The sequence below is a fragment of the Anomaloglossus baeobatrachus genome, chromosome 5 (genome assembly GCF_048569485.1).
Source record: "Anomaloglossus baeobatrachus isolate aAnoBae1 chromosome 5, aAnoBae1.hap1, whole genome shotgun sequence".
Classification (NCBI taxonomy): domain Eukaryota; kingdom Metazoa; phylum Chordata; class Amphibia; order Anura; family Aromobatidae; genus Anomaloglossus; species Anomaloglossus baeobatrachus.
In genome coordinates, this window is record NC_134357.1 from 15,582,217 (window position 1) to 15,607,171 (window position 24,955).

At 45.0% G+C, this 24,955-nt stretch overlaps 1 protein-coding gene across 1 annotated transcript in view; it reads left to right on the top strand.

Moving 5' to 3' along the window:
- The first annotated feature begins 2,017 nt into the window (after positions 1-2,017).
- Positions 2,018-24,955, top strand: part of LOC142312561 (uncharacterized) — a 47,586-nt gene continuing 24,648 nt past the window's right edge. Inside the window, exons 1-2 of the mRNA XM_075351553.1 lie at positions 2,018-2,191; positions 2,297-3,260. Coding sequence (XP_075207668.1) covers positions 2,103-2,191; positions 2,297-3,260 — 1,053 coding nt within the window. The 5' untranslated portion in view covers positions 2,018-2,102. The remainder of the gene's footprint in view (positions 2,192-2,296; positions 3,261-24,955) is intronic.

Genomic DNA, 24,955 nt, shown 5'->3' on the forward strand with positions numbered 1-24,955 from the left:
TAGGATTTTGCCTGTGAGAACATTACAAAAGTTATTTGTGCTTGGAAAGTGTTAGATCCGGTAAATTCAGCCTCAGATGAAGAACACATCACAAGTTACTCTGTGTTTATTTAGAATTTGAATGTGTCAAATATTACATCATATTAACAATAAAATCATTAATATTCATGATGACATCATGTGCGCTAGATTTCCGTTATTATCCCGTTTACAACATTACACAATAACCGTTTTACAATACTTTTAAAACATAAAACTTTACAGTATTTCGGAATTATGGAGGGAGGTGAATTGGTGACACTAAATGTATTCTCTAGTGAAATCCTGTGTGTAATACTGCATACCGTGTTTCCCCAAAAATAAGGCAGGGTCTTATATTATATTTTGCTCCGAAAGATGCTCTAGAGCTTATCTTTAGGGGATGCTTATTTTTTCCATGAGCAACTATCCACATTTATTCTTGAACAGAAAAAAATCTACAAAATTCAAATATTTTCATATGTATCACATATATCACACTCTGCAGTGTAATCATCAATACAGGGGAGGATAATTTTATATTACAGGGAGATTTATGTAAATTGGAGGATTGGGCTGAGAATTGAAGTTTAATGTAGATAAATGTAAGGTCATGCACTTGGGTAGAGGAAATAACATTTATAATTATGTGCTTAATTGTAGAACACTGGGTAAGGCCTGTGCCACACATCCGTGCCTCCGGTACGTTTTTGGCATTTTTTGCACGTACCGGAGACACGTGCTGATGTTGACATACTATTTGTAATCTAAAAAGCCTCACGTCAGTGTTTGCGCACGGAGCGTGTGTCCGTTCCGTGCGTACGTTTGTGCGTGTCGAAAAAGCGCTGACATGTCCGTTTTCCACCGGCATCACGTCCTCACGGATCCATTAAATCCTATGGGTCCGTGTTTACACGTACGTGATACGGATGGCCTCCGTATGCTATCCGTGTGGTCCGTGTCCGTGTTTTAATTAGAAAGTTTGTTACACTCTGAAATACTTTCAGGTGGCGTAGCTAACATATTTTCTTGCACAAAACTAACTGTGCATTTGCAGAAGGAGTGAGCAAGCAAGAAGTTGGAGTTCTGTGTATTGCAAGATCTATTTTGAGCAAACTTTCGTCTTCGAAATATAATAATGGCACCACGGGTGGACACGGAGAAACTTATAACAGCTGTCGAGACTCACCCACCTTTATGGGATACACGTGTAGATGGTTACCATGACCGACTGACAGTTGATCGCCATTGGAATCAAGTAGCTGAGGAAGTGTACCCCAATAATGCATGGTCTAGATGTTCTCCTGCAAAGCGTGCTAAATATGGTAAGTTTTTGTATTTTTTTATATTTTTTAATTTAATATCTATATTTGGATTTATTCATACTTTCAAACTGTGATTGTTTTGGCATAGTTATGTTGTCTTTTAGTGTAAAATCCTATGAGAAGATTTGGTGCATGTACTACTCAATATATTGAGTTCCTGTACACTTTTTTCATAGTATCACCAAACTTTCATCAGTGTAAAAAATCGAAGTATACTAAAATTTGTAATCTGACTTGGAATTCCTCATGAATTTACTTAATTAACTGATTAAACTGTCATGTGTTTTAAAATTCCCTGTTGGATTAGTAAAAATTTAGTAGCACACTTGAAATTTTTTTTTTTTTTTTTTTTTAAAAATAATTGATTAAAATGACATGTCAATATCATTACCTACATGTATCAAATAATATTTCGAGTAATTTTTAGCCAAATGTCATTGCAAAAACACAGAATTATAATTTAAATATAGATGACAATGACTTAAAATATAATTATTCAGAAATATTATTTGGTTTTGTGTGAATGTCTAAACATGTTTTTGAATGAAGAATATCTAAATAAATTATATTTCATCCTAAGTATTTGACCAACATAATTGTGTTAAATTGTATATTAAATTTCGCAAACATTATTTAAATTAATGTGTGCAGATTTATGGAGAATGTTGCAAGTGACATATTTGTTAATTTTCCCCAGTTGACTTGGTAAAAAGGCGTTGGCGTTCAGCCCGTGATCAGTACCGAAGGGAGTACAACCCTATGCCATCCTCATCCAGCCAAGGCCGCAAACGCAGATATGTCTACTATGAACAAATAAGCTTCCTAGCACCCATCTTAGAAGTTACACAGTAAGTTTTTTTTTTTTTTGAAAAAAATAAAAAAAAAAAAACCCCTGAAGAAAATTGGACAAACATAAATGTTAAGATTGTAATATGTTTTTACATTTCTTATAGAACGGAGGATAATCTTGACGAATCTGATGATGAACCAACAGCAGGTCCCTCTGCTACAGCCACCTCAGCATCAGAACAAGAACCTGCCAGAGAAGACATTGAAATTCCTGAGACTCAACAAGATGCAGCAACTGAATCACATGAGGGTGGGACAGAGAGTGCACTAACCAACACCCAAGGCTCATCAACGCAACAAACAACCACACCAGCTACACAATCAACACAAACAAATGTACTTCCACGTTTTGCACCACAACCTCTACGTGCAAGAAGAATCCGCAGACCTGAGGAAATGAGATCCTTACCGGAAATAATTGACACACGCATTATTCACATAATGAACACTTTAATTCCAGAAACAGATGCCGAGCGTTTTTGTCGCTCTTTATCAACTAGCTTAACCAAAATTCCTTCAGATAGACAGGAACGTGTAAGAGCTGCTATGCTGACCCTACTGTCAGCTAGTCAGGCAGAACAGGAACCAGTGAGAGTGTATGAGGCCATAGAAAATTGGCGTACCATTATGCAACAACATACAGTCCCAAACACAACAGACAATCAAAACACAATTTCAACACAAACAACAATGGCAACTGTAATAGTCAATAATCCACTATTACAACAATCTGGACAACCTTCAATGGCTTCAAGTACGTTATTCCCAACACCAATTAGACAAGGGTATGTTGCAACCAATACTGGTGCCTTAAGCACAGTACAAAGTGCTACCTCTCAGCAACCCTTGAACTATATGAATTTACAACCAACTCAAACTACTAGTTACTTTACTCAACCCACAAATATTGGTGGTTTACCTAATTTGTTTCCAGGTTCAACATACCCACAATCATTCATGATGCCTCATTATCCAATCTCAACTATGTTACCTACACCACACTTACAAACCTCAGTCAACTATCCTCAAGGTCAACAACATACACACACACAATACCCAGTTACCCATGTAGATCCACAGGTCTACTCAACCACAGGCAATGTGTTGGGACAAACCAGCATGCAACAGACTGTTCCACACACTACTGTAGCTAGTAATAGGAATGTTGTTCAGCAAACAACTGTTTCCATTCCTGAAAATACCATTTCTGAGGCCACACAAAACAACATACTCAGCAACACTCAGGTAACTTCACTAGAAGATCTTGTTGACTTGTGATGCACATTTTTGCTAATCTTAACAATCAAACAACAAATCTGATGAATGTGTCAAAATGTTAAAAAAGAGGGATTTCCAAAAATGTGCAAACTCAGAGTTGAAAAGATTTTAAAAAAATGTGTGATTATACTTAGTGACGGATCACATATATGTTTTATGGCCTTTATGTTTGAAAATGTATTAACACAGTTTTACCCAACCAATTTGATGGTTAGATTAGTTCTAATATTCTGAAAACACAGCTTAGAATTTTTTGGTCTATGTCAATGTCCAACATGATAGCAACTTAATTGGCCGACATTTTTGAACATTGTAAGCAATGCACACATTTTCTTTACAATGACTCTTGTATGTAAAGTATATTTTGTATGTTATGAAGATTAGCATTAAAATTTTCGTTTTGAAAAATTTAACACAAAATGAACAATATGTACATTTTTAATGTGGATGTGAAAAAATAACATCCTTAATTTATGGATTAATATGCTTATTCGTAATAAAAGATTATGTTTTTGAAGAAAAAAAGCATGTTTTTTTTGGATATTTAATAATAATATAGGATTTTTTCAATAGACGATTAACATTATTAATGTTGTAAGTTAGAAATAAGTTTACTAAAACATGATAGTAACACAGAAATGTACATACACATACATACAACATTCAGGAAACCATGTTGCTAACAGAAATGTCAGTTTCTGAATAACGCATTTCCCCTTTAATACTTGTTTGATTTAAGCTCAGAGATGTTGAGAAAAATTAACCAAGTACCTATAATAAAATAATTTTATATTTTTATCAACAAAAAACCATCACAATCTTAACAATCATCACTATTATTATTATCATCAAAACAATTAAAGTAATCAGTAAATAAATTTCTAATTTGTAAACCAGATGTCACGGAATTATGAGACATAGGTTCACCTGTGGGATTAACAACATGGTTTATCTGAAATTCATCATCCACATAAGTTCCTCCTTCATGTATCCGACAGTAATTGTGAAGCACTATGGTAGCCTTGAGTACAGATGTGACAAAGGTTGGCTGCAACTGAATCGTTGTCTGATAAATGCGCCATTTGTTAGCTAAAATACCAAATGCACACTCCACATAACGTCTTGCTTTAGTTAGCCGATTATTAAAGTACTGTTTCCTGTCATCAATGGATCTCCTTGGATATGGTCGCATAACATGTTTGGATAATGCAAATCCTGCATCTGCTACCATCACATATGGTGCCAACGGTCCAGATGTACCAGGTAGGGCAACTGGAGGGGGGATCAATAATGCATTTTCTTGCAGTCGTTGGGCTAATCTGGATGAACGGAAAATACGGGCATCTGAGGCACTACCATAGGCCCCAATGTCTGCATAAATAAATCGGTATTCTGTGTCAACCAATGCCAAAATAACAACGGAAAAAAACTTATGAAAATTGAAATAACGTGACCCAGAGTTTGGTGGCTTTTTAACTCTGAAATGCTTGCCATCCAAAGCTCCTATGCAGTTAGGAAAGTCAACAGAGTCCTTGAAGCCCTTAGAGATTTTCAACCTATCTTCTCTGTTTGGCTGAGGCATCATTTGTTCTTTTAAATGTTGCCATATCATGTCGCATGTGTGACGTACTATAACGGCAATGGTTGATCTCCCCAACAAAAAATCAAAATGTAAAGCACTAAAAGATTGACCAGTCGCCAAGAATCTATGAAAACAAGACAAAGAATGATTTACAATTAACACTATTTTTTTTTAAATTAAAACAATCATAAGAAAACACAAACATTGAATCAAAAATGAGATTACATCAATAAGGATCAATTACACATTTCACTGTGAAAAATAACACATTTACACAAATGACAAAAAAAACAAATATATTACCTCAGAGTCACCATAAATCTCTCCTCTGGGGAAATGGAAAGCCGCATCCAAGTGTCCTGATGTTGCAAATGAGGTCGTAAAATATTTAGTAAGTAATCAAAACTCTCAACTGACAACCGGCAGTATGAAAAAAACTTATCTGGGAAATTCCGTAACTCAAAAAATAAAGTATGGAAATGACCATGCATAGGCCGCATCATCATTAGTGGATGCACCCACAATCTGGTTCTTCTTACATTATCATAATGCAACATGTGCCGTCTAACGCCAAAACGACGAGATATAATCCAACATAAAAACACTAAGGCCTCCGTGGATAATGGCATTGCCACAATTTTGTCTCAACACATAGGTGCTCCAAGACATAATACAAGCAGGAAAGAGCTTATAGTTAACTTATATTTATGTCCTAATCACATACACCTATGTGTCATTTAATTCCAAGTAATCACCATTATCTCAATGTGTGAAACATGTGAAACACGCACAAAAAACGCACTGCACACGGAACACACACTGACGTATTTCACGCACAGGAAAACGCACACACGTACACACGTATGACACACGATATGCATACGGACACCACACGGAGGGGAAAAACGGACTGCAAATACGGAACACGGACACAAAAAACGGACTACACCAAACGTACGTTTTTTACACGTGAGTGTGGCAGAGGCCTAAAACAGACACAGAAAAAGACTTGGGTGTATGGGTGGATGGTAAACTTCACTTTAGTGGCCAGTGTCAGGCAGCTGCTGCCAGGGCTAATAAAATAATGGGATGTATTAACCCCTTCAGCCCCGGGGCACTTTCCGTTTTTGCGTTTTTGTTTTTTGCTCCCCTTCTTCCGAGAGCCGGAACTTTTTTATTTTTCCGTCAATCTTGCCATATGAGGGCTCGTTTTTTGCAGGACAAGTTGTACTTTTAAATGAAACCATAAGTTTTACCATATGGTGTACTGGGAAACAGCAAAAAAATTCCAAATGCAAAAAAATTGCAAAAAAAGTGTGATGGCACAATAGTTTTTGGGATGTTTTATTCACGGTGTTCACTATATGGTAAAACTGATGTGTGGGTATGATGCCTGAGGTCGGTGCGAGTTTGTTGACACCAAACATTTATAGGTTTACTTGTATCTAAGGGGTTAAAAAAAATCACAAGTTTGTCCAATAAAAGTGGCGCACGTTTTGCGCCATTTTCCAAAACACGTAGCGTTCTTTTTTTTGGGGATCTATGGCTCAGTGATGGCTTAGTTTTTGTGTCTCGAGCTGTCGTTTCTAATGGTACCAGTTTTGCGCAGATGCTACGTTTTGATCGCCTGTTATTGCATTTTGCGTAAAACTTGCGGCGACCAAAAAACGTAATTTTGGCGTTTGAAATTTTTTTGCCACTACGCCGGTTACCAATCAGATTAATTGATTTTATATTTTGATAGATTGGGCATTTCTGAACGCGGCAATACCAAATATGTGTATATTTATTTATTTTTTAACCCTTTAATTTTAAATGGGGGAAAGCGGGGTGATTTGAACTTTTAGTTTTTTTTTTATTTTTTAAAACTTTTTTTTTACTTTTTTTTTTTATTTTACTAGTCCCCCTAGGGGGCTATAGTGATCAGCAATCCGATCACTCTTATCTATCTGCTGATCACAGCTATACAGCTGTAAACAGCAGATTCAGTCACTTTATGTTTCTCTCTGCTCACGGCCGAGGAAAAACGAAAGTGAAACTTCATAGCTGCAGGTGTCATCACATGACCCTGTGCTACGATGGCAACCACCGATAGTCACGTGATCATGCACATGACTTCTGGTGGGGGCGGCGGTAAGTAAAAAACATGGCCGCACGCATATAGATCTTGCTGCCAGACTTTGGCAGCGAGATTTAAGGGGTTAATGGCCGCGGGTGGAAGCGATTGCATCCACGGCTAGCAGGCACACATGTCAGCTGTTGAAAACAGCTGATATGTGTGTTGACCGCCGCCTGCCCGCGGCAGGGGGCGGGGCTTAACGGGACACGCTCCATGACGGATATATCCGTCCATGGTCGTGAAGGGGTTAAAAGAGGTATAAGTGTTCATGAAAAAAATATAGTTCTACCTCTGTACAAGTCACTAGTGCGACCGCACTTATATACTGTGTACAATTCTGGTCACCGATATATAAGAAGTAGTGATGAGCGAGCATGCTTGTAACTACTCGGTACTCGCACGAGTATCGCTGTACTCGGGCTGCTCGGCGGGTACCGAGTAATTTTGCAATACTCGTGCTTTACTCGTGGTCTTCATCCCTGCATGTTGGCGCTCTTTTGAGAGCCAGCCCTCATGCAGGGATTGGCTGGCAGACCACTGCAATGCCACAGCCCTGTTAGTTGTGGAATTGCAGTGATTGGCCGGCCTGCACAGCGTGACCGAGCCTTTATACCGGCCGGCGCGCTGTGCTCTGTACACAGCCATCTCATATTCCCTGCTTTCCACGCCCACAGGCGCCTATGATTGGTTGCAGTGAGACACGCCCCCACGCTGAGTGACAGGTGTCACACTGCACCCAATCACAGCAGCCGGTGGGCGTGTCTATACTGTGCAGTAAAATAAATAAATAAATAATTAAAAAACCGGCGTGCGGTTCCCCCCAATTTTAATACCAGCCAGATAAAGCCATACAGCTGAAGGCTGGTATTCTCAGGATGGGGAGCCCCACGTTATGGGGAGCCCCCCACCCTAACAATATCAGTCAGCAGCTGGCCAGAATTGCCGCATACATTATATGCGACAGTTCTGGGGCTGTACCCGGCTCTTCCCGATTTGCCCTGGTGCTTTGGCAAATCGGGGTAATAAGGAGTTATTGGAAGCCCATAGCTGCCACTAAATCCTAGATTAATCATGTCATGCGTCTATGAGACACCCTCCATGATTAATCTGTAAGTTACAGTAAATAAACACACACACCCGAAAAATCCTTTATTAGAAATAAAAAACACACACATATACCCTGGTTCACCACTTTAATCAGCCCGAAAAAGCCCTCCTTGTCCGGCGTAATCCAGGATGATCCAGCGTCGCATCAGCGCTGCTGCATGGAGGTGACCGGAGCTGCAGCAGACACCGCCGCTCCGGTCACCTCCACACAGCAAATGAACACAGCCGCGCGATCAGCTGAGCTGTCAGTGAGGTTACCCGCTGTCACCGCTGCATCCACCGGTGGCCGCGGGTAACCTCAGTGACAGCAGCTGATCGCGCGGCTGTGTTCATTTGCTGTGTGGAGGTGACCGGAGCGGCGGTGTCTGCTGCAGCTCCGGTCACCTCCATGCAGCAGCGCTGGATGCGACGCTGGATCATCCTGGATTACGCCGGACATGGAGGGCTTTTTCGGGCTGATTAAAGTGGTGAACCAGGGTATATGTGTGTGTTTTTATTTCTAATAAAGGATTTTTTCTGGTGTGTGTGTGTTTATTTACTGTAACTTACAGATTAATCATGGAGGGTGTCTCATAGACGCCTGACATGATTAATCTAGGACTTATTGGCAGCTATGGGCTGCCAATAACTCCTTATTACCCCGATTTGCCAACGCACCAGGGCAAATCGGGAAGAGCCGGGTACAGTCCCAGAACTGTCGCATATAATGTATGCGGCAATTCTGGGCGGCTGTTGGCTGATATTGTTAGGGTGGGGGGCTCCCCATAACGTGGAGCTCCCCATCCTGAGAATACCAGCCTTCAGCCGTATGGCTTTATCTGGCTGGTTTTAAAAATGGGGGGAACCGCACGCCGTTTTTTTTAATTATTTATTAATTTTAATTATTAATTTTAATTATTTATTAAATAATTAAAAAAAACGGCGTGCGGTTCCCCCCATTTTTAAAACCAGCCAGATAAAGCCATACGGCTGAAGGCTGGTATTCTCAGGATGGGGAGCTCCACGTTATGGGGAGCCCCCCACCCTAACAATATCAGCCAACAGCTGCCCAGAATTGCCGCATACATTATATGCGACAGTTCTGGGACTGTACCCGGCTCTTCCCGATTTACCCTGGTGCGTTGGCAAATCGGGGTAATAAGGAGTTAATGGCAGCCCATAGCTGCCACTAAATCCTAGATTAATCATGTCAGGCGTCTCCCCGAGATTCCTTCCATGATTAATCTGTAAATTACAGTTAAAAAACACACACATCCGAAAAATCCTTTATTAGAAATAAAAAACACTAACAAAGTCCCTCATTACCAATTTATTAACCCCGACAAACCCTCCATGTCCGGCGTACTCCACGGACTCCGGCGTCGCGTCCAGCTCTGCTGCATGGAAGTGACAGGAGCTGCAGAAGACACCGCCGCTCCGGTCACCTCCACGCAGCTAATGAAGACAGCCGTGCGATCAGCTGAGCTGTCACTGAGGTTACCCGCTGTCACTGGATCCAGTGACGGCGGGTAACCTCAGTGACAGCTCAGCTGATCGCTATACTCATCTCATTAGCTGCGTGGAGGTGACCGGAGCGGCGGTGTCTTCTGCAGCTCCTGTCACTTCCATGCAGCAGAGCTGGACGCGACGCTGGAGGACTGTGGAGTACGCCGGACATGGAGGGTTTGTCGGGGTTAATAAATTGGTAATGAGGGACTTTGTTAGTGTTTTTTATTTCTAATAAAGGATTTTTCGGGTGTGTGTGTTTTTTAACTGTAATTTACAGATTAATCATGGAAGGAATCTCGGGGAGACGCCTGACATGATTAATCTAGGATTTAGTGGCAGCTATGGGCTGCCATTAACTCCTTATTACCCCGATTTGCCAACGCACCAGGGTAAATCGGGAAGAGCCGGGTACAGCCCCAGAACTGTCGCATCTAATGTATGCGGCAATTCTGGGCGGCTGCTGACTGATATTGTTAGGGTGGGGGGCTCCCCATAACGTGGAGCTCCCCATCCTGAGAATACCAGCCTTCAGCCGTATGGCTTTATCTGGCTGGTATTAAAATTGGGGGGGACCGCACGCCGTTTTTTTTAATTATTTAATTATTTATTTCACTGCACAGTATACACACACCGGCTGCTGTGATTGGTTGCAGTGAGACAGCTGTCACTCAGTGTGGGAGCGTGTCTCACTGCAACCAATCATAGGCGCCGAAAAGCAGGACAGCAGGGAATAGGAGATTGATTAATGAGCGGCCGGCTTTTTCAAAAGAGGAAAAGCCACCGGAGTTTGAACAGCCGTGCAGCGCCGCGGCAGTGATCGGGGAACGGTAAGTAAGAGAGAGGGGGGGGAACTGACCGACAGACTGTGAGAGGGGGACAGACAAGACAGAGAGAGACAGACAGAGTGAGACCGACCGACGGGAGATAGAATGAAAAAAAAAAAATGACCGACATCGCTAGTAAAAAGCACAAAACGTGCGTTTTGGACATCGGAGTGCCACACAATGTTTTACGTAAAATCTTTCATGTATTAATCTCAAAAAGTAACATACACCAGCTCTATCTCACTATTGGGTATGTGCCCTTAACATTTCCGCCATGAAAATTCATTTTGGTGTCATTTTGGAAGGTTTTCTGGTGAGTCCGTAAAAATGGCGTAAAACTCGGACAAAATTGTTCACATCTGTGACTTTTGAGTGATAAATGCTTCAAGGGATCTTCCCCATGCTGATGCCATGTCATTTGAGCACTCTTCTGAGACTTTTGTGACATTTTTAGGGTTTCTCCATGCTGCCGGGGGGTCATTTCACAAAAATACTCGGGTCTCCCATAGGATAACATTGGGCTCGGTGCTCGGGCCGAGTACACGAGTATCTTGGGAGGCTCGGCCCGAGCTTCGAGCACCCGAGCTTTTTAGTACTCGCTCATCACTAATAAGAAGGACATAGCTGAACTGGAGAGGGTGCAGAGAAGACCACCAAGATTATTAGAGGAATGGGTGGGCTGCAATACCAAGACAGGAAAAACGAAGGCTTAGGGGGCATCTAATCACAATGTATAAACATATGAGGGGACAGTACAGAGACCTTTCCAAAGATCTTTTTACACCTAGGCCTGCGACTGGAACACGGGGGCATCCGCTACGTCTTGAGGAAAGAAGGTTTAATCATAATCACAGACGAGGATTCTTTACTGTACGAGCAGTGAGACTATGGAACTCTCTGCCGCATGATGTTGTAATGAGTGATTCACTACTAACATTTAAGCAGAGCCTGGACGCCTTTCTTGAAAAATTTAATATTACCAGTTATGTATATTAGATTTTATGACAGGGTATTGATCCAGGGAACTAGTCTGATTGCCGGATGTGGACGAAGGAAGGAAATTTTTTCCCCATTGGAACTTGTTTGCCACATTGGGGTTTTTTTTGCCTTCTTCTGGATCAACATGTTAGGCTATGGGTTGAACTAGATGGACTTAGGCGGGCTTTGCACGTTGCGACATCGCAAGCCGATGCTGCGATGTCGCACGCGATAGTCCCCGCCCCCGTCGCAGGTACGATATCGTGTGATTGCTGGCGTAGCGAAAATTATCGCTACGCCAGCTTCACATGCACTCACCTGCCCTGCGACTGTCGCTCTGGCCGGCGACCCGCCTCCTTCCTAAGGGGGCGGGTCGTGTGGCGTCATAGCGATGTCACACGGCAGGCGGCCAATAGCAGCGGAGGGGCGGAGATGAGCAGGATGTAAACATCCCACCCACCCCCTTCCTTCCGCATTGTGGCCGGAGGCAGGTAAGGAGATGTTCCTCGCTCCTGCGGCTTCATACACAGCGATGTGTGGTGCCGCAGGAGCGAGGAACAACATCGCACCTGTCGCTGCACCGGCATTATGGAAATGTCGGAGGCTGCAACGATGATACGATAACGACACTTTTGCGCTCGTTCATCGTATCATCTAGGATTTACACACTACGACATCGCAAGTGATGCCGGATGTGCGTCACTTTCGATTTGACCCCACCGACATCGCACCTGCGATGTCGTAGTGTGCAAAGCCGCCCTTAGAGTCTCCCTTCAACCTTAAAAACTATGATACTATGATACATTCTGGAATATCAACATGTCTATCCATGTATCTATCCCTCTATCTATCCCTCTATCTATCTATCCCTCTATCTATCTATCTATCTATCTATCCCTCTATCGATCTATCTATCGATCTATCTATCTATCTATCTAGCCCTCTATCTATCTATCCCTCTATCTATCTATCTATCTATCTATCTATCCCTCTATCTATCTATCTATCGATCTATCTATCTATCTATCTATCTAGCCCTCTATCTATCTATCCCTCTATCTATCCCTCTATCTATCCCTCTATCTATCTATCTATCTATCTCTCTATCTATCTATCTATCGATCTATCTATCTATCTATCTATCTATCTAGCCCTCTATCTATCTATCCCTCTATCTATCCCTCTATCTAGCCCTCTATCTATCTATCTATCTATCTATCCCTCTATCTATCTATCTATCGATATATCTATCTATCTATCTATCTATCTATCTATCTATCTATCTATCTATCTATCTATCTAGCCCTCTATCTATCTATCTATCTATCTATCTATCTAGCCCTCTATCTATCTATCTATCTATCTATCTATCTATCTATCTATCCCTCTATCTATCGATCTATCTATCTATCTATCTATCTATCTATCTATCTATCCCTCTATCTATCTATCTATCCCTCTATCTATCTATCTGTCGATCTATCTATCTATCTATCTATCTAGCCCTCTATCTATCTATCCCTCTATCTATCTATCTATCGATCTATCTATCTATCTATCTATCTATCTAGCCCTCTATCCATCCATTATCTATCTATCTATCCCTCTATCCCTCTATCTATCTATCTATCTATCTATCTATCTATCTATCTATCCCTCTATCTATCTGTGACGCCCTGGACTAGCCAGGTAGTCACAGACATAACACCATACACACCCCCTCCCCTGGATAGTTCACACCAGTCAAACAAAAACCCTTGTTGCCTCCCTCCAGGGTCTGATGTCCACACCAGGTGGGGCGGAGCCAGGCGGTTGGCCCCACCCACCGAGGAGTTTACAGGTCTGGAGGCGGGAAAAGAGACACAATTGAGTAGACAGTGAAAGTGAGAGGTCAGAAACTGTTGGTGTCTAGGTAGGGGCCCAGACACAAACAGCAAGGTTGGCAGATGGTGGTGGCCGTCTGCAGGAGTTAGTGGATCTTTGTGGAACCGTAGGACCGGGGTCGGCCGGTGGCCCGCCGATACCGAACCGGGGAGCGGAGTGAAGCTAAGCACAACAAAGGCAGGGCCATCGGACCCCGACTAGCCGACAACGGTCAAATTCGAGTGTGACCGGAACCCCAGGGGTTTTCTAACAACCAAGACCCGACAGAAGGCAACAGTCCACACCGTGAGGATACACAGCCACCGCCATAAGCTAGAGATCCAAGGGCTAGCGCCTGCGGGCACAACTGGCTCCTTCGGTACCTATACGCCGGGGAGCGGACTACCATTGGGAAACCATCGAAGTCAACACATACTACACAGGTGCAGGGAAAGACAGCCACCATCAACCTGTCCAGGGAGAGCACAAACACTGCAGCCGTCTGCGGGACCCGTCCATCCAGCCGTTTGGTTTACCAGAGACTCTGTGCATCTGTGTCTGAGGGAGTACCACAGTGCCATCCGTCACCGTGCTGCGCTGCCCCTGCAACCCTGCACCCCAGCCATCCAGCCTCCCCGTTCCACCACCGGGCCCCGGGATCACCAACCCCTACCCACGGAGGGGACAACATCCTAGCTGCTCCCTGCCATCGCTCCCGGGATCCTCGTCACCAGCAGCGGTGGTGCCCATTATCACCACGACCCGTGGGTGGCGTCACAAACTATCTCCCAAAACAAACCGCCCCCTTTTCACTGGTGGGCGAGGAGCGCTGTTCGAGTCCCCGGGTCCGGCCCACCGCTCGAGCCACCGAGCAGCAGCAGCAGCCGCGGACCCGAGTGTAGCGAGCGCGTCCCCTCCGCCCGTGACATATCCCTCTATCTATCTATATATCCATCTATCTATCTATATTATCTATCTATCTATCCCTCTATCTATCTATCTATCTATCCCTCTATCTATCTATCTATCTATCCCTCTATCTATCTATCCCTCTATCTATCTATCTATCTATCCCTCTATCTATCTATCTATCTATCTATCTATCTATCTATCTATCTATCTATCTATCTATCTATCTATCTCTCTATCTATCCCTCTATCTATCTATCCCTCTATCTATCTATCCCTCTATCTATCTATCTATCTATCTATCTATCTATCTATCTATCTATCTATCTATCTATCCCTCTATCTATCTATCCCTCTATCTATCTATCTATCCCTCTATCTATCTCTCTATCTATCCCTCTATCTATCTATCCCTCTATCTATCTATGTATATTATCTATCTATCTATATATCTGTCTATCTATCTATCTATTATCTATCTATTATCTATCTATCTATTATCTATCCATCCCTCTATCTATCCCTCTATCTATCTATCCCTCTATCTATCCCTCTATCCATCCCTCTATCCCTCTATCTATCTATCCCTCTATCTATCCCTCTATCTATCTATCTATCTATCTATCTATCTATCCCTCTATCTATCTATCCCTCTATCTATTATCTATCTATCTATCCCTCTATCTATCTATCCCTCTATCTATTATCTATCTATCCCTCTATCTATCCCTGTATCTATCTATCTATCTATCTATCCCTCTATCTATCTATCCCTCTATCTATTATCTATCTATCTATCTATCTATCTATCTATCTATCTATCTATCTATCTATTATCTATCTATCTATCTATCCACACACACTACACATACATACCAGCCTGTCTCCTCTTGAGCTTTAGACTCCTGCAATTAAGAGACCAATGATGACAACTTAGTCACATGATCGTGATGTCACCAAAGGTCCTTAAACAATCTTAACCTTGGAATACAAACACTGGGGCTTCTAGGAGAATGGGGACAGTGTGAAATTGCTCAGTTCTCTCTCCATTCTCCTTAATACCAGTGCTGCATATTTATCAACCTGGATCCTGTTCAGTTTTTTTAGGCTTCTGCAATTAAGAGAGCTTTGCTGACATTGTAAAGGGTGGACGGACCCCTTACAAGGAGGTGCAGTTTTCCCCCCTGAAGATACCCCATGCTGGGGTAGATAAAGCTGTTAATATTACTGTTTATGATCAATTGTATTTTTACTGTATAGATGGGTTTCCCCTAGAGGCCGGGTGGGACGGCTGTCCCCATAGAAACAGTGCCGGAGAAAGGTGGAGCTGGCAGCTTAGGGGAGGGTAAGAGTGTGTTGTAGGGAAGAAAGTTTGAGTTTGAGGCAGTTGATTCCGGGACGGGGGAGAAGGAGCCACAGGGGCAGAGTGTGGGAGCTATGTTGAAAGATAACGAAGGAAAGAAGAGAGAAAGTGTCCTCGATGGTGAAACAGAGTTGTGTGGGTGAAGTCTGTGGTAGCCGGAGTGGGAGCCTAGGTGAAGTAGAGTAGCCGGGCACATCCCCCCTCTGAGAGGAGACGACAAGAAAAGCTTTCCCCGGCAGGAATTGTGACTGCGCGCTACAAGATCCGTGCATTGAGCCTGTTGTGAAACTCTGTGCAATAAACATGTCATTTGGTTCAACTGATCTCCACCTGCAAAGTCTTCCTGCGTCTGATAGCGTGCTCTCCTCCACCACACTCTTCCCCACAGAACAATCCCCTGTCCCAATAATGACGGCGGGTCCGGGGGTTAGCCTGTCCAGAAAAGGGGCCACGACTACAACCCCTGAGGCACCCCTGGCACCCCATTACATGTGGCGTAGTCGGCAGGATGCGGACTATCTGTGGGGGGTCCCGATCCCTGAATGTGAAGACCAAGTGGTGCCTAAGGCGTTGGACCAGGCACAAGATGGCGCTCAGATGACCGCCGTCTTCACAAATACAGTGAGCGCGCGAAGAATTGGCGCCAAGCGAAGAACCTTGAGCTGGCTGGCGAAGAAAAAGAAGTACAGAGTACGCCGCCCAAAGAGGGGAGGTACTGGCCCCAAGATGCTGTTGAAGACATGTGAAGAGGGCGGCATTACAGGAAAAAAGAGGAGTCGCCTATGCTGGGTCGATTTGATGTGCGAGACTGGGGGTGGAGTGTATACAAGAGCGGGAAAAGAAGGCCCGCCTCCACCTTCTCCAGCATCTCCACTGTCCCCGGCGCCATTACAGGAAGGGCTGCAAGAAACGTCAACTCAGAGACTGACTCCGAGCGAGATGGAGACCCAGACAAAACAGCGAGCTGCAGCGGGCGCGCTGGTAGCAACCAGCCTGGGGAGAGGACGCCCGAAGCAGACCGCGACCGAGGAAGTGCTTACCATTAAACTACCGGCTGTGCCAGGAGGTCCGGAGCAGCCCGCAAAAGTAACGTGGGTCACTTCCTGGGATGCCGCGACCGGTGAAACCTCTACTGAAGTCCGGGCCACCTACAAGACGCAGCTACAGCCGGGAAGCGAAGCCCTGGGAGCACCTCTCCAGAGTCCGGAGGTGGTTACACCAGACAAGGTGGGTCCTCCAGCCCCCACAGAAGTTCCGGCCCCGGGAGGGCAACATACCCCGGAGTTAGAGGAAGATGAGTGGGGATTCTTCTGGGAGCCGGTAAAGCCGACGCCCCTGACCCGGCGACAGTCCCCACCGCCTGAAACCGATCCAGTGCAAGAAAGATTACTGGCCGAGACCGTGGCCCGTGAGATGATGGCCGGTCCCCTTAGCGACGAGTTTGATCGGCAGTGCACCGTTGGCACCGGGGTCAAATTCAATCAGGCAGAGGGCTATGGGTTCATAGAGGACGAAGAGACCGGGGACCATTTTTTCTACAACCGGGTTAACCTGGACACTGAAGGCTTGCCCCAACGTTTGCATACCCTGTACCCGGGAGAAAAAGTGAAATTCCGGAGAGAAGTGGGATGCCGGGGCCTATTTGCCGTAGGAGTGACCCGGATGCCCACTGCGCAAGAGGCCGCACAGTGGCAACAAGAGATTGAGTGGGAAGAGTGTCAATACCGGAGACGTACCCAACAGAGACCGGTGCTGGCTGAGACTTGCCGGCCGAGAAACACGCTGGCGGTGTCGCCAGAAGTCATCACAGGACTGACAGCTGACACAGAAAAGGGGACACCGGCGGTGTTAGCAATCCACCAGAGTATGATTACGCACCCGGTGGTCGTCGTTGGTAGTCCCCAGCCGTCCCGTTCAGCGACCCCGTCACCCCCGTCGGGGTTGAGGAGGCAAAACCGGAGACAGAGGCGTCAGAACCACCAGTCAACTACGAACCGTTCCGGAGACTGCGCCGCTTGCCAGGCCAATCCCTCTCCGACTACTAGAGGGCCCAGCGGGCTGAAGGGCAGCGCGCTTACCACCCCGTGTGAATTGTAGCGACCGGAGGTGATGGACATGATCGTGTTAAGTACCGGCATTGTTGAAAGAACCGGTGAAGATTTATAGTTTGTAACCATGTTTAAGTTACCGAGCCCGGAAGGAGCCTGATGCCGGACTGTGCAAGGACTCCCTCCGTGATGTTGACGGAGACTTTTATTATCTGTGCTCCCTGCCTGCAAAGACCGGGAGTGCTGTGACAGCCTCCGGGCAGAAGACCAGCAAAGACCGGGATAGCCTGTTGAAGGCCTCCGGGCAAATTGCCTACTAAGACCGGGAGCTCCCTTGGAGGGACTCCGGGCGCAGAACTTGTGCGTTCAGTGGTTGTTTCTTTCTCATGAAGGTTTTAAAGTTTTATTCAAAGTTTGCCTTGCTGCTAAGATTGTGTTTTACAGGTGCGAGCCTTGCCGGGAGGCTAAGGCAAAAAGAGGGGAGGAATGTAAGGGGTGGACGGACCCCTTACAAGGAGGTGCAGTTTTCCCCCCTGAAGATACCCCATGCTGGGGTAGATAAAGCTGTTAATATTACTGTTTATGATCAATTGTATTTTTACTGTATAGATGGGTTTCCCCTAGAGGCCGGGTGGGACGGCTGTCCCCATAGAAACAGTGCCGGAGAAAGGTGGAGCTGGCAGCTTAGGGGAGGGTGAGAGTGTGTTGTAGGGAAGAAAGTTTGAGTTTGAGGCAGTTGATTCCGAGACGGGGGAGAAGGAGCCACAGGGGCAGAGTGTGGGAGCTATGTTGAAAGATAACGAAGGAAAGAAGAGAGAAAGTGTCCTCGATGGTGAAACAGAGTTGTGTGGGTCAAGTCTGTGGTAGCCAGAGTGGGAGCCTAGGTGAAGTGGAGTAGCCGGGCACATCCCCCCTCTGAGAGGAGACGACAAAAAAAGCTTTCCCCGGCAGGAATTGTGACTGCGCGCTACAAGATCCGTGCATTGAGCCTGTTGTGAAACACTGTGCAATAAACATGTCGTTTGGTTCAACTGATCTCCGCCTGCAAAGTCTTCCTGCGTCTGATAGCGTGCTCTCCTCCACCACACTCTGCCCCACAGAACAATCCCCTGTCCCAATAGTGACGGCGGGCCCGGGGGTTAGCCTGTCCAGAAAAGGGGCCACGACTACAACCCCCGAGGCACCCCTGGCACCCCGTTACAACATCATGGTCATATGACTGTGAAGTCACCAAAGGTCCTTAACCTCTTCACAACCAATATGTCTTGCCACACAGTCCAGTGCATGGGGCTGCTGCTGCAGGCTGCCTTCAGGGCTTTACTGTAGTTGAATGCTTTGCGGTACCGTAAAGCATTCAACTGTAGTAAAACCATGATGGCAGTGGCTCCATGCACCGGACACGATCATCAAGGGGTGTTTCTTGCAGTCTGCAGGCGCATAGACTCCTCGATTATCTCATCCGGTGCATGAGGCTGCCGCTGCAAGCTGTCTTCATGGCTTTACTACAGTTGAATGCTTTGCGGCACAGTAAAGCATTAAACTGCAGTAAAACCATGACGGTAGCAGCTCCATGCACTGGACACGATCATCAAGGGCTGTTTCTTGCACTCTGTAGGCACTCAGACCTCTCGGTGATCATGTCCGATGTACAAAGCTGCCGCTGCTGTCAGCGCTTTACTGCAGTTGAATGCTTTACGGCGCAAAGCATTCAACTGCAGTAAAGCCATGATGGCAGCGGCGGCTCCGTGCACCGGATGAGATCACCGAGGAGTCTGTGTGCCTGCAGATGTACCGCCCGTGGCCTCGGCTGCGGCCGCCGAGCCGCTCGGATCCGTGCTCGCATTCTATGGGTGGTGGCTCGAGCCTCTCACGGACCCGGGGGTCACGTCGCTCTGCAAGGGGGTTGGCGTTACACACGGGGAATGCGGGTATTTGGTTTTGGGGTGATTGTTCGTGACGCCACCCACGAGTTGTGGTGATGGTGGACACCACCGCTGCGGTGAAGGTACGGGGACTCCAGGGAGCAGTGTAGTGGCGCAGCTAGGTGTTGACCCCTCCGTGGGTAGGGGGTGTTGGTCCCAGGGCCCGGTGGTGTGAGGGCCAGGGTACAGGGCGCAGGGTTGCGGTGCAGCGCGGTGCGGTGCCTGATGGCACTGGTGTACTCACGATTAAACCACACAGAGTCACTGGTAAACCAAATGAAGGTATGAACGAGGCCCACAGCCGGCTGCAGCTTCCTAGTCAGGTTGGCAATGTCCACCTTTCTCCTGCACCTATGTTGTAGTTTGACCACTGTGCCTGATCACTGGTAGTCCGCTCCCCGTCGTGTAGATGTCGGAGGAGCTCCTTTGCCCGCAGGCGCTGGCTTTAGGATCTCTGGCCTTTGACGGTGGCTACTATCCGGACGGGTTGGGCTGTTGCCGTCAAACGGGACTTATTGTGTGAATGAACCCCTGAGGTCCAGACCGCAATCAGTTTATTCGACTATGGTGGTGGCATATAGCCTAGTTCGGGGTCCGAGTACCCTGCCTGGTGCTCCGGTATCCTGTTAGCTCCCCGGTTTGGTTCCGGCGGGTCACTACCCTGTCCCGGTCCCTTACGGTTCTGCTGGTCGTGTTCCCAGTCTCCTGCAGGCGGCCACTACCGTCTGCCTGCCTGACTGTTTTGGACCAACTCTCCACTTCACTGTTCTGCACTCAACTCTGCACTGAACTTCTCTGAACTGTTCTGCTTACTGTTTTCCTGCCTCAGGCCAGCAGACTCCTCGGGGGGCGTGTCTTTCTGCCTGACTCCACCCACCTGGTGTGCCTGTCAAACACTGAGGGAGGCAATCAGGTCTTTGTGGTTGACTGATGGTACCTTTCTAGTGTGGGGGGTATGTGGTGATGTTGTGACCTGTGACCCCTGGGGTCCAGGGCATCACACAGACTGCAAGAAACAGCCCTCGATGATCGTATGGACACTGCGAGAAAGGAGGACAGGTGAGAATAATTTTTATATGGGATTCTCATTCGAGTATAAGCTGAAGGGGTCGTTTTTAGCATAAAAAAATGGGCTGAAAAACTCGGCTTATACTCGAGTGTATACGGTAATTAGGCACTGGGCTGCTACTTATCCTCCTAATTCCTATAGAACCATTATTGGTGTACTTGATTTTTCACACATCACTTCTGAATATTGACCTACTTTTTTTAAATAATGACACGGTGTAAGGGATCATGTGCTATTATTCATCTGAGCTTGAGTATTTGCCTAATTTAAAGTTATTTCCCGATATGTAAAACCATATATTTCAAAGAGGGTGTACTCAGTTTTTCCTCATGAATGTATCTGCGTAGTATATATCAGTCATGACAAACAAGTGGATAATTGGTTTTAATTAAAGTGAGGGAAACCTGTACATCAGCCATTAATCCTGCAGAGGATGGCATAGGTACTTGGATGACACTGGTGATGTCATTGTAATCACCAGTGTCATCCAAGTACCCGTCCGTAATCTCGCGCCTGAGCAATAAGATCACCGGCATTCGCGATTTCAACAGTGCTCAGTCCCGCAAGAGTGCCACTGGGCATGTGCGAGACTTCAGGAGCACTGCGGAAGATGAGGGCGGCGGCCTCATCTATGTCAATCAACACTGGGGGACGGCGAACAGCGGCAGGAGGGGGAATAACGGATGCAATACAGCCCGGGGACAGCAAAGCTCATTTGCATAGCAAAAGGTAATATTTTATGAAGTGTTTACTTAGGTCTGAAAGAGCGGCCAGTAGCAAGATGAACCTTTCTAGAATGCAGCCCAGGAGCTGCAGAAGGGCATTCTTTTAGTTTTATAGCAAAAATTCAGGTGACAGGTTCCCTTTAATAATCCTTCGAGTTCTTTAATGCAAAAACAGCCTTATTAATGCCCAAGTGAGAAAGCAAATGGTAATTGGTGTTAAAGAACAGGTAGTATTTGGGTTTTCTCTTTTACAATCCACACACTTTGTGAGGTAGACTGCTGCATTATGGATATTTTTCTTTTTGCTTAAAAAAATAAATAATGGAAGCACACTTTCTCTGACACACAAGCCTTGGTTTCAGGATTTTTCTAAAGTACCAACATTAGTACCTGGGTGTAGTAAACAGCAGTCCTTGTTTGCAGTGTCTGAAAAATAACAAAAAATGCTGTTATAAATGTACTATTACTGCAATAAACTACAGTTATGTCAATTCACAGTCACACTGACCATGCAGGACCAGCACCTCTCTATATATCAGACTGAGTGACTACACAGCTACAGCACCTCCCTATATATCAGACTCAGTGAGTATACAGCTACAGCACCTCCCTACCTATCAGACTGAGTGTCTATAGAGCTACAGCACCTCTGTATATATCAGTCTCAGTGAGTATACAGCTACAGCACCTCCCTACCTATCAGACTGAGTGTCTATAGAGCTACAGCACCTCTGTATATATCAGACTCAGTGAGTATACAGCTACAGCACCTCCCTACCTATCAGACTGAGTGTCTATAGAGCTACAGCACCTCTGTATATATCAGACTCAGTGAGTATACAGCTACAGCACCTCCCTACCTATCAGACTGAGTGTCTATAGAGCTACAGCACCTCTGTATATATCAGACTCAGTGAGTATACAGCTACAGCACCTCCCTACCTATCAGACTGAGTGTCTATAGAGCTACAGCACCTCTGTATATATCAGACTCAGTGAGTATACAGCTACAGCACCTCCCTACCTATCAGACTGAGTGTCTATAGAGCTACATCACCTCCGTATATATCAGACTGAGTGACTATAAAGCTAAAGCACCTCCCTATATATCAGACTGAGTAACTATAAAACTAGAGTATCGCCATATATATCAGACTGATTGACTATAAAGCTACAGCACCTCCCTATATATCAGATTGAGTGAGCATACAGCTACAGCATTTCTCTAGATATTAGACTGAATAACTATACAGCTACAGCACCTACCTATATATCAGATGGAATGAGTATACACCTACAGCACCTGTTTATATTTCAGACTAAGTAAGTGTACAGTGAGAGCATTTATGTATATATCAGACTGAGTGACTTAAAAGGTACAGCACTTCCCTATATATAATTAGAATTTTTATATTATTACAGATTGAGATAACTACTTCCATTTTCATTGAGCTTCAGCACTTCAGTAGTACTTCACAATCAAATTAGACATTTTCTGACCCAATGAATGTGGAATGAGCTGTGAATTCTGACCTCTATCAGTATACCGTTCGAGTGTAAAATAGCATGACTTAGTGGTCACCCACCTACCATACTGCTTGTAATAGTCTCTTCTGATTGGCTGTGGTGCACTATGTGATGTGGTATCTGCGAGGCATTATTGGGAGGTTTGCATGGCCATCCCTGACATCTTTAGCCCACTCTCAGAGTTCTCGTCAGTGGGTGAAATGATGAAAGCAATTTTATTGCTATCACTATGAATTGGATTGCAAAGTGCTCAAATTCAGAGGAACCTTTGAATTTGAAGAAATTTTACTTGAAGTGGTAATATGGTATCTGGTGGTAATATCTAATTACTGTTTGGTGGTTTTCTTCAGCACTATAACATGGTTGTAATTCAGCACTATATAGTAGTATTATATCAGCACTGTATGATGCTATTATTTTTAATACTCCATTGTTGACATCAAATGAAAGAGCATTTCACTTGTGAAAAAGACATGGCCCGTACATAGTCTGGTCTCGGCTCATACATAGTCTGGTCTTTTCTGTAATCACATATGGAAACGAAATATGGACAATTAAGAAACAAGACAGTAGAAGAATCAACACCTTTGAAACACAGTGCTGGAGATGGATATTATCAATACCATGGATGGCAAGAAGAGCAAACAAATCAATTCCGGAACAAATTAAGCCAGACATGTCACTGGAAGCAAAGATCACCAAACTATGACTTGCCTGTTGTGGGCATATCATACAATGAGAGGAATCCCTTGACAAGAACATCATGATCGGAAGTATAGAAGGAACAAGGTGAAGAGAAATACCAGCAACTCAATGGCTTGATACAATCAAGATGATGACGGAGAAGACTCTTCTGGACCTATCTAGGCGGAGAAGACCGTGGAGGACCTATCTAGGCAGAAAAGACCCTGGTGAGCCAAACTAGATGTAAAAAGACCCTGGTAGACCTGTCTAGGCTTCAGAAGATCCTTTTTCCTACAGAGCGTTTATCCATCAAGTCACCATGGCTTGAGATCAAATCGATGGTCATTACAAAAAAAAAGAAAAAAAAATTGAACTATTTCAGCACTGTATAGGGGCATTATTTCAGCAAGGTATGGTGGAGGGTTTTCAGCACTATGAGTACTAATTTACATTCTTTGGAACTGTCACTTTGGAGGAAAAAGCAGCAGGTCTTGATATATGTAAACTACATAGGTACAGATGGTTGACCTCTTGGAGATCAACATCCAACACTGCGGAGACACCATCACGTTTTTCTCAACGCAGTGACACTAGAACAAGGCTCCCTTGGAAAATATGCAAAACAAGACTGCCGCAGAGACACCATCACATGTTTCTCAACGCTGGCAAGAAACTATCCAGGTCTTTCACCGGGAAGGAACAACCATGGGAAGGGCAGTCTCCAGTCAAGGAGACCACCTATGCCAAAACATGGTATCCATCCACAGACAGCTGTTTCGGGGTATTTGCCCCTCATCAGTGTGAAGTAGGAAACTGGGTAGTGGGAGCATTGCCTAGTAGAAGACTACATAGGTACAGATGATTGAGGAGTTCAACATCCAACACCACGGAGACACCATCATGTGTTTCTCAACGCAGTGACACTAGAACAAGGCCCCCTGGGAAACCATCCTTACCTATGTAGTCTTCTACTAGGCATTGCTCCCACTAGCCAGTTTCCTACTTCACAGTGATGAGGGGCAAATACCCCGAAACAGCTTTCTGTGGATGGATACCATGTTTTGGTATACATGGTTTCCTTGACTAGAGACTGCCCTTCCCGTGGTTGCTCCTTCCCGCTGAAAGACCTGGCTAGTTTCTTGCCAGCATTGAGAAACATGTGATGGTGTCTCCGCGGCATTCTTGTTTTGATGTATGTAAAGACAAAGCTAAAAAAGATCCTCTAACTCCTGTAGTTGGCATCAATGGTGTGCACAGAGACTTAAAGCCGCTTTACA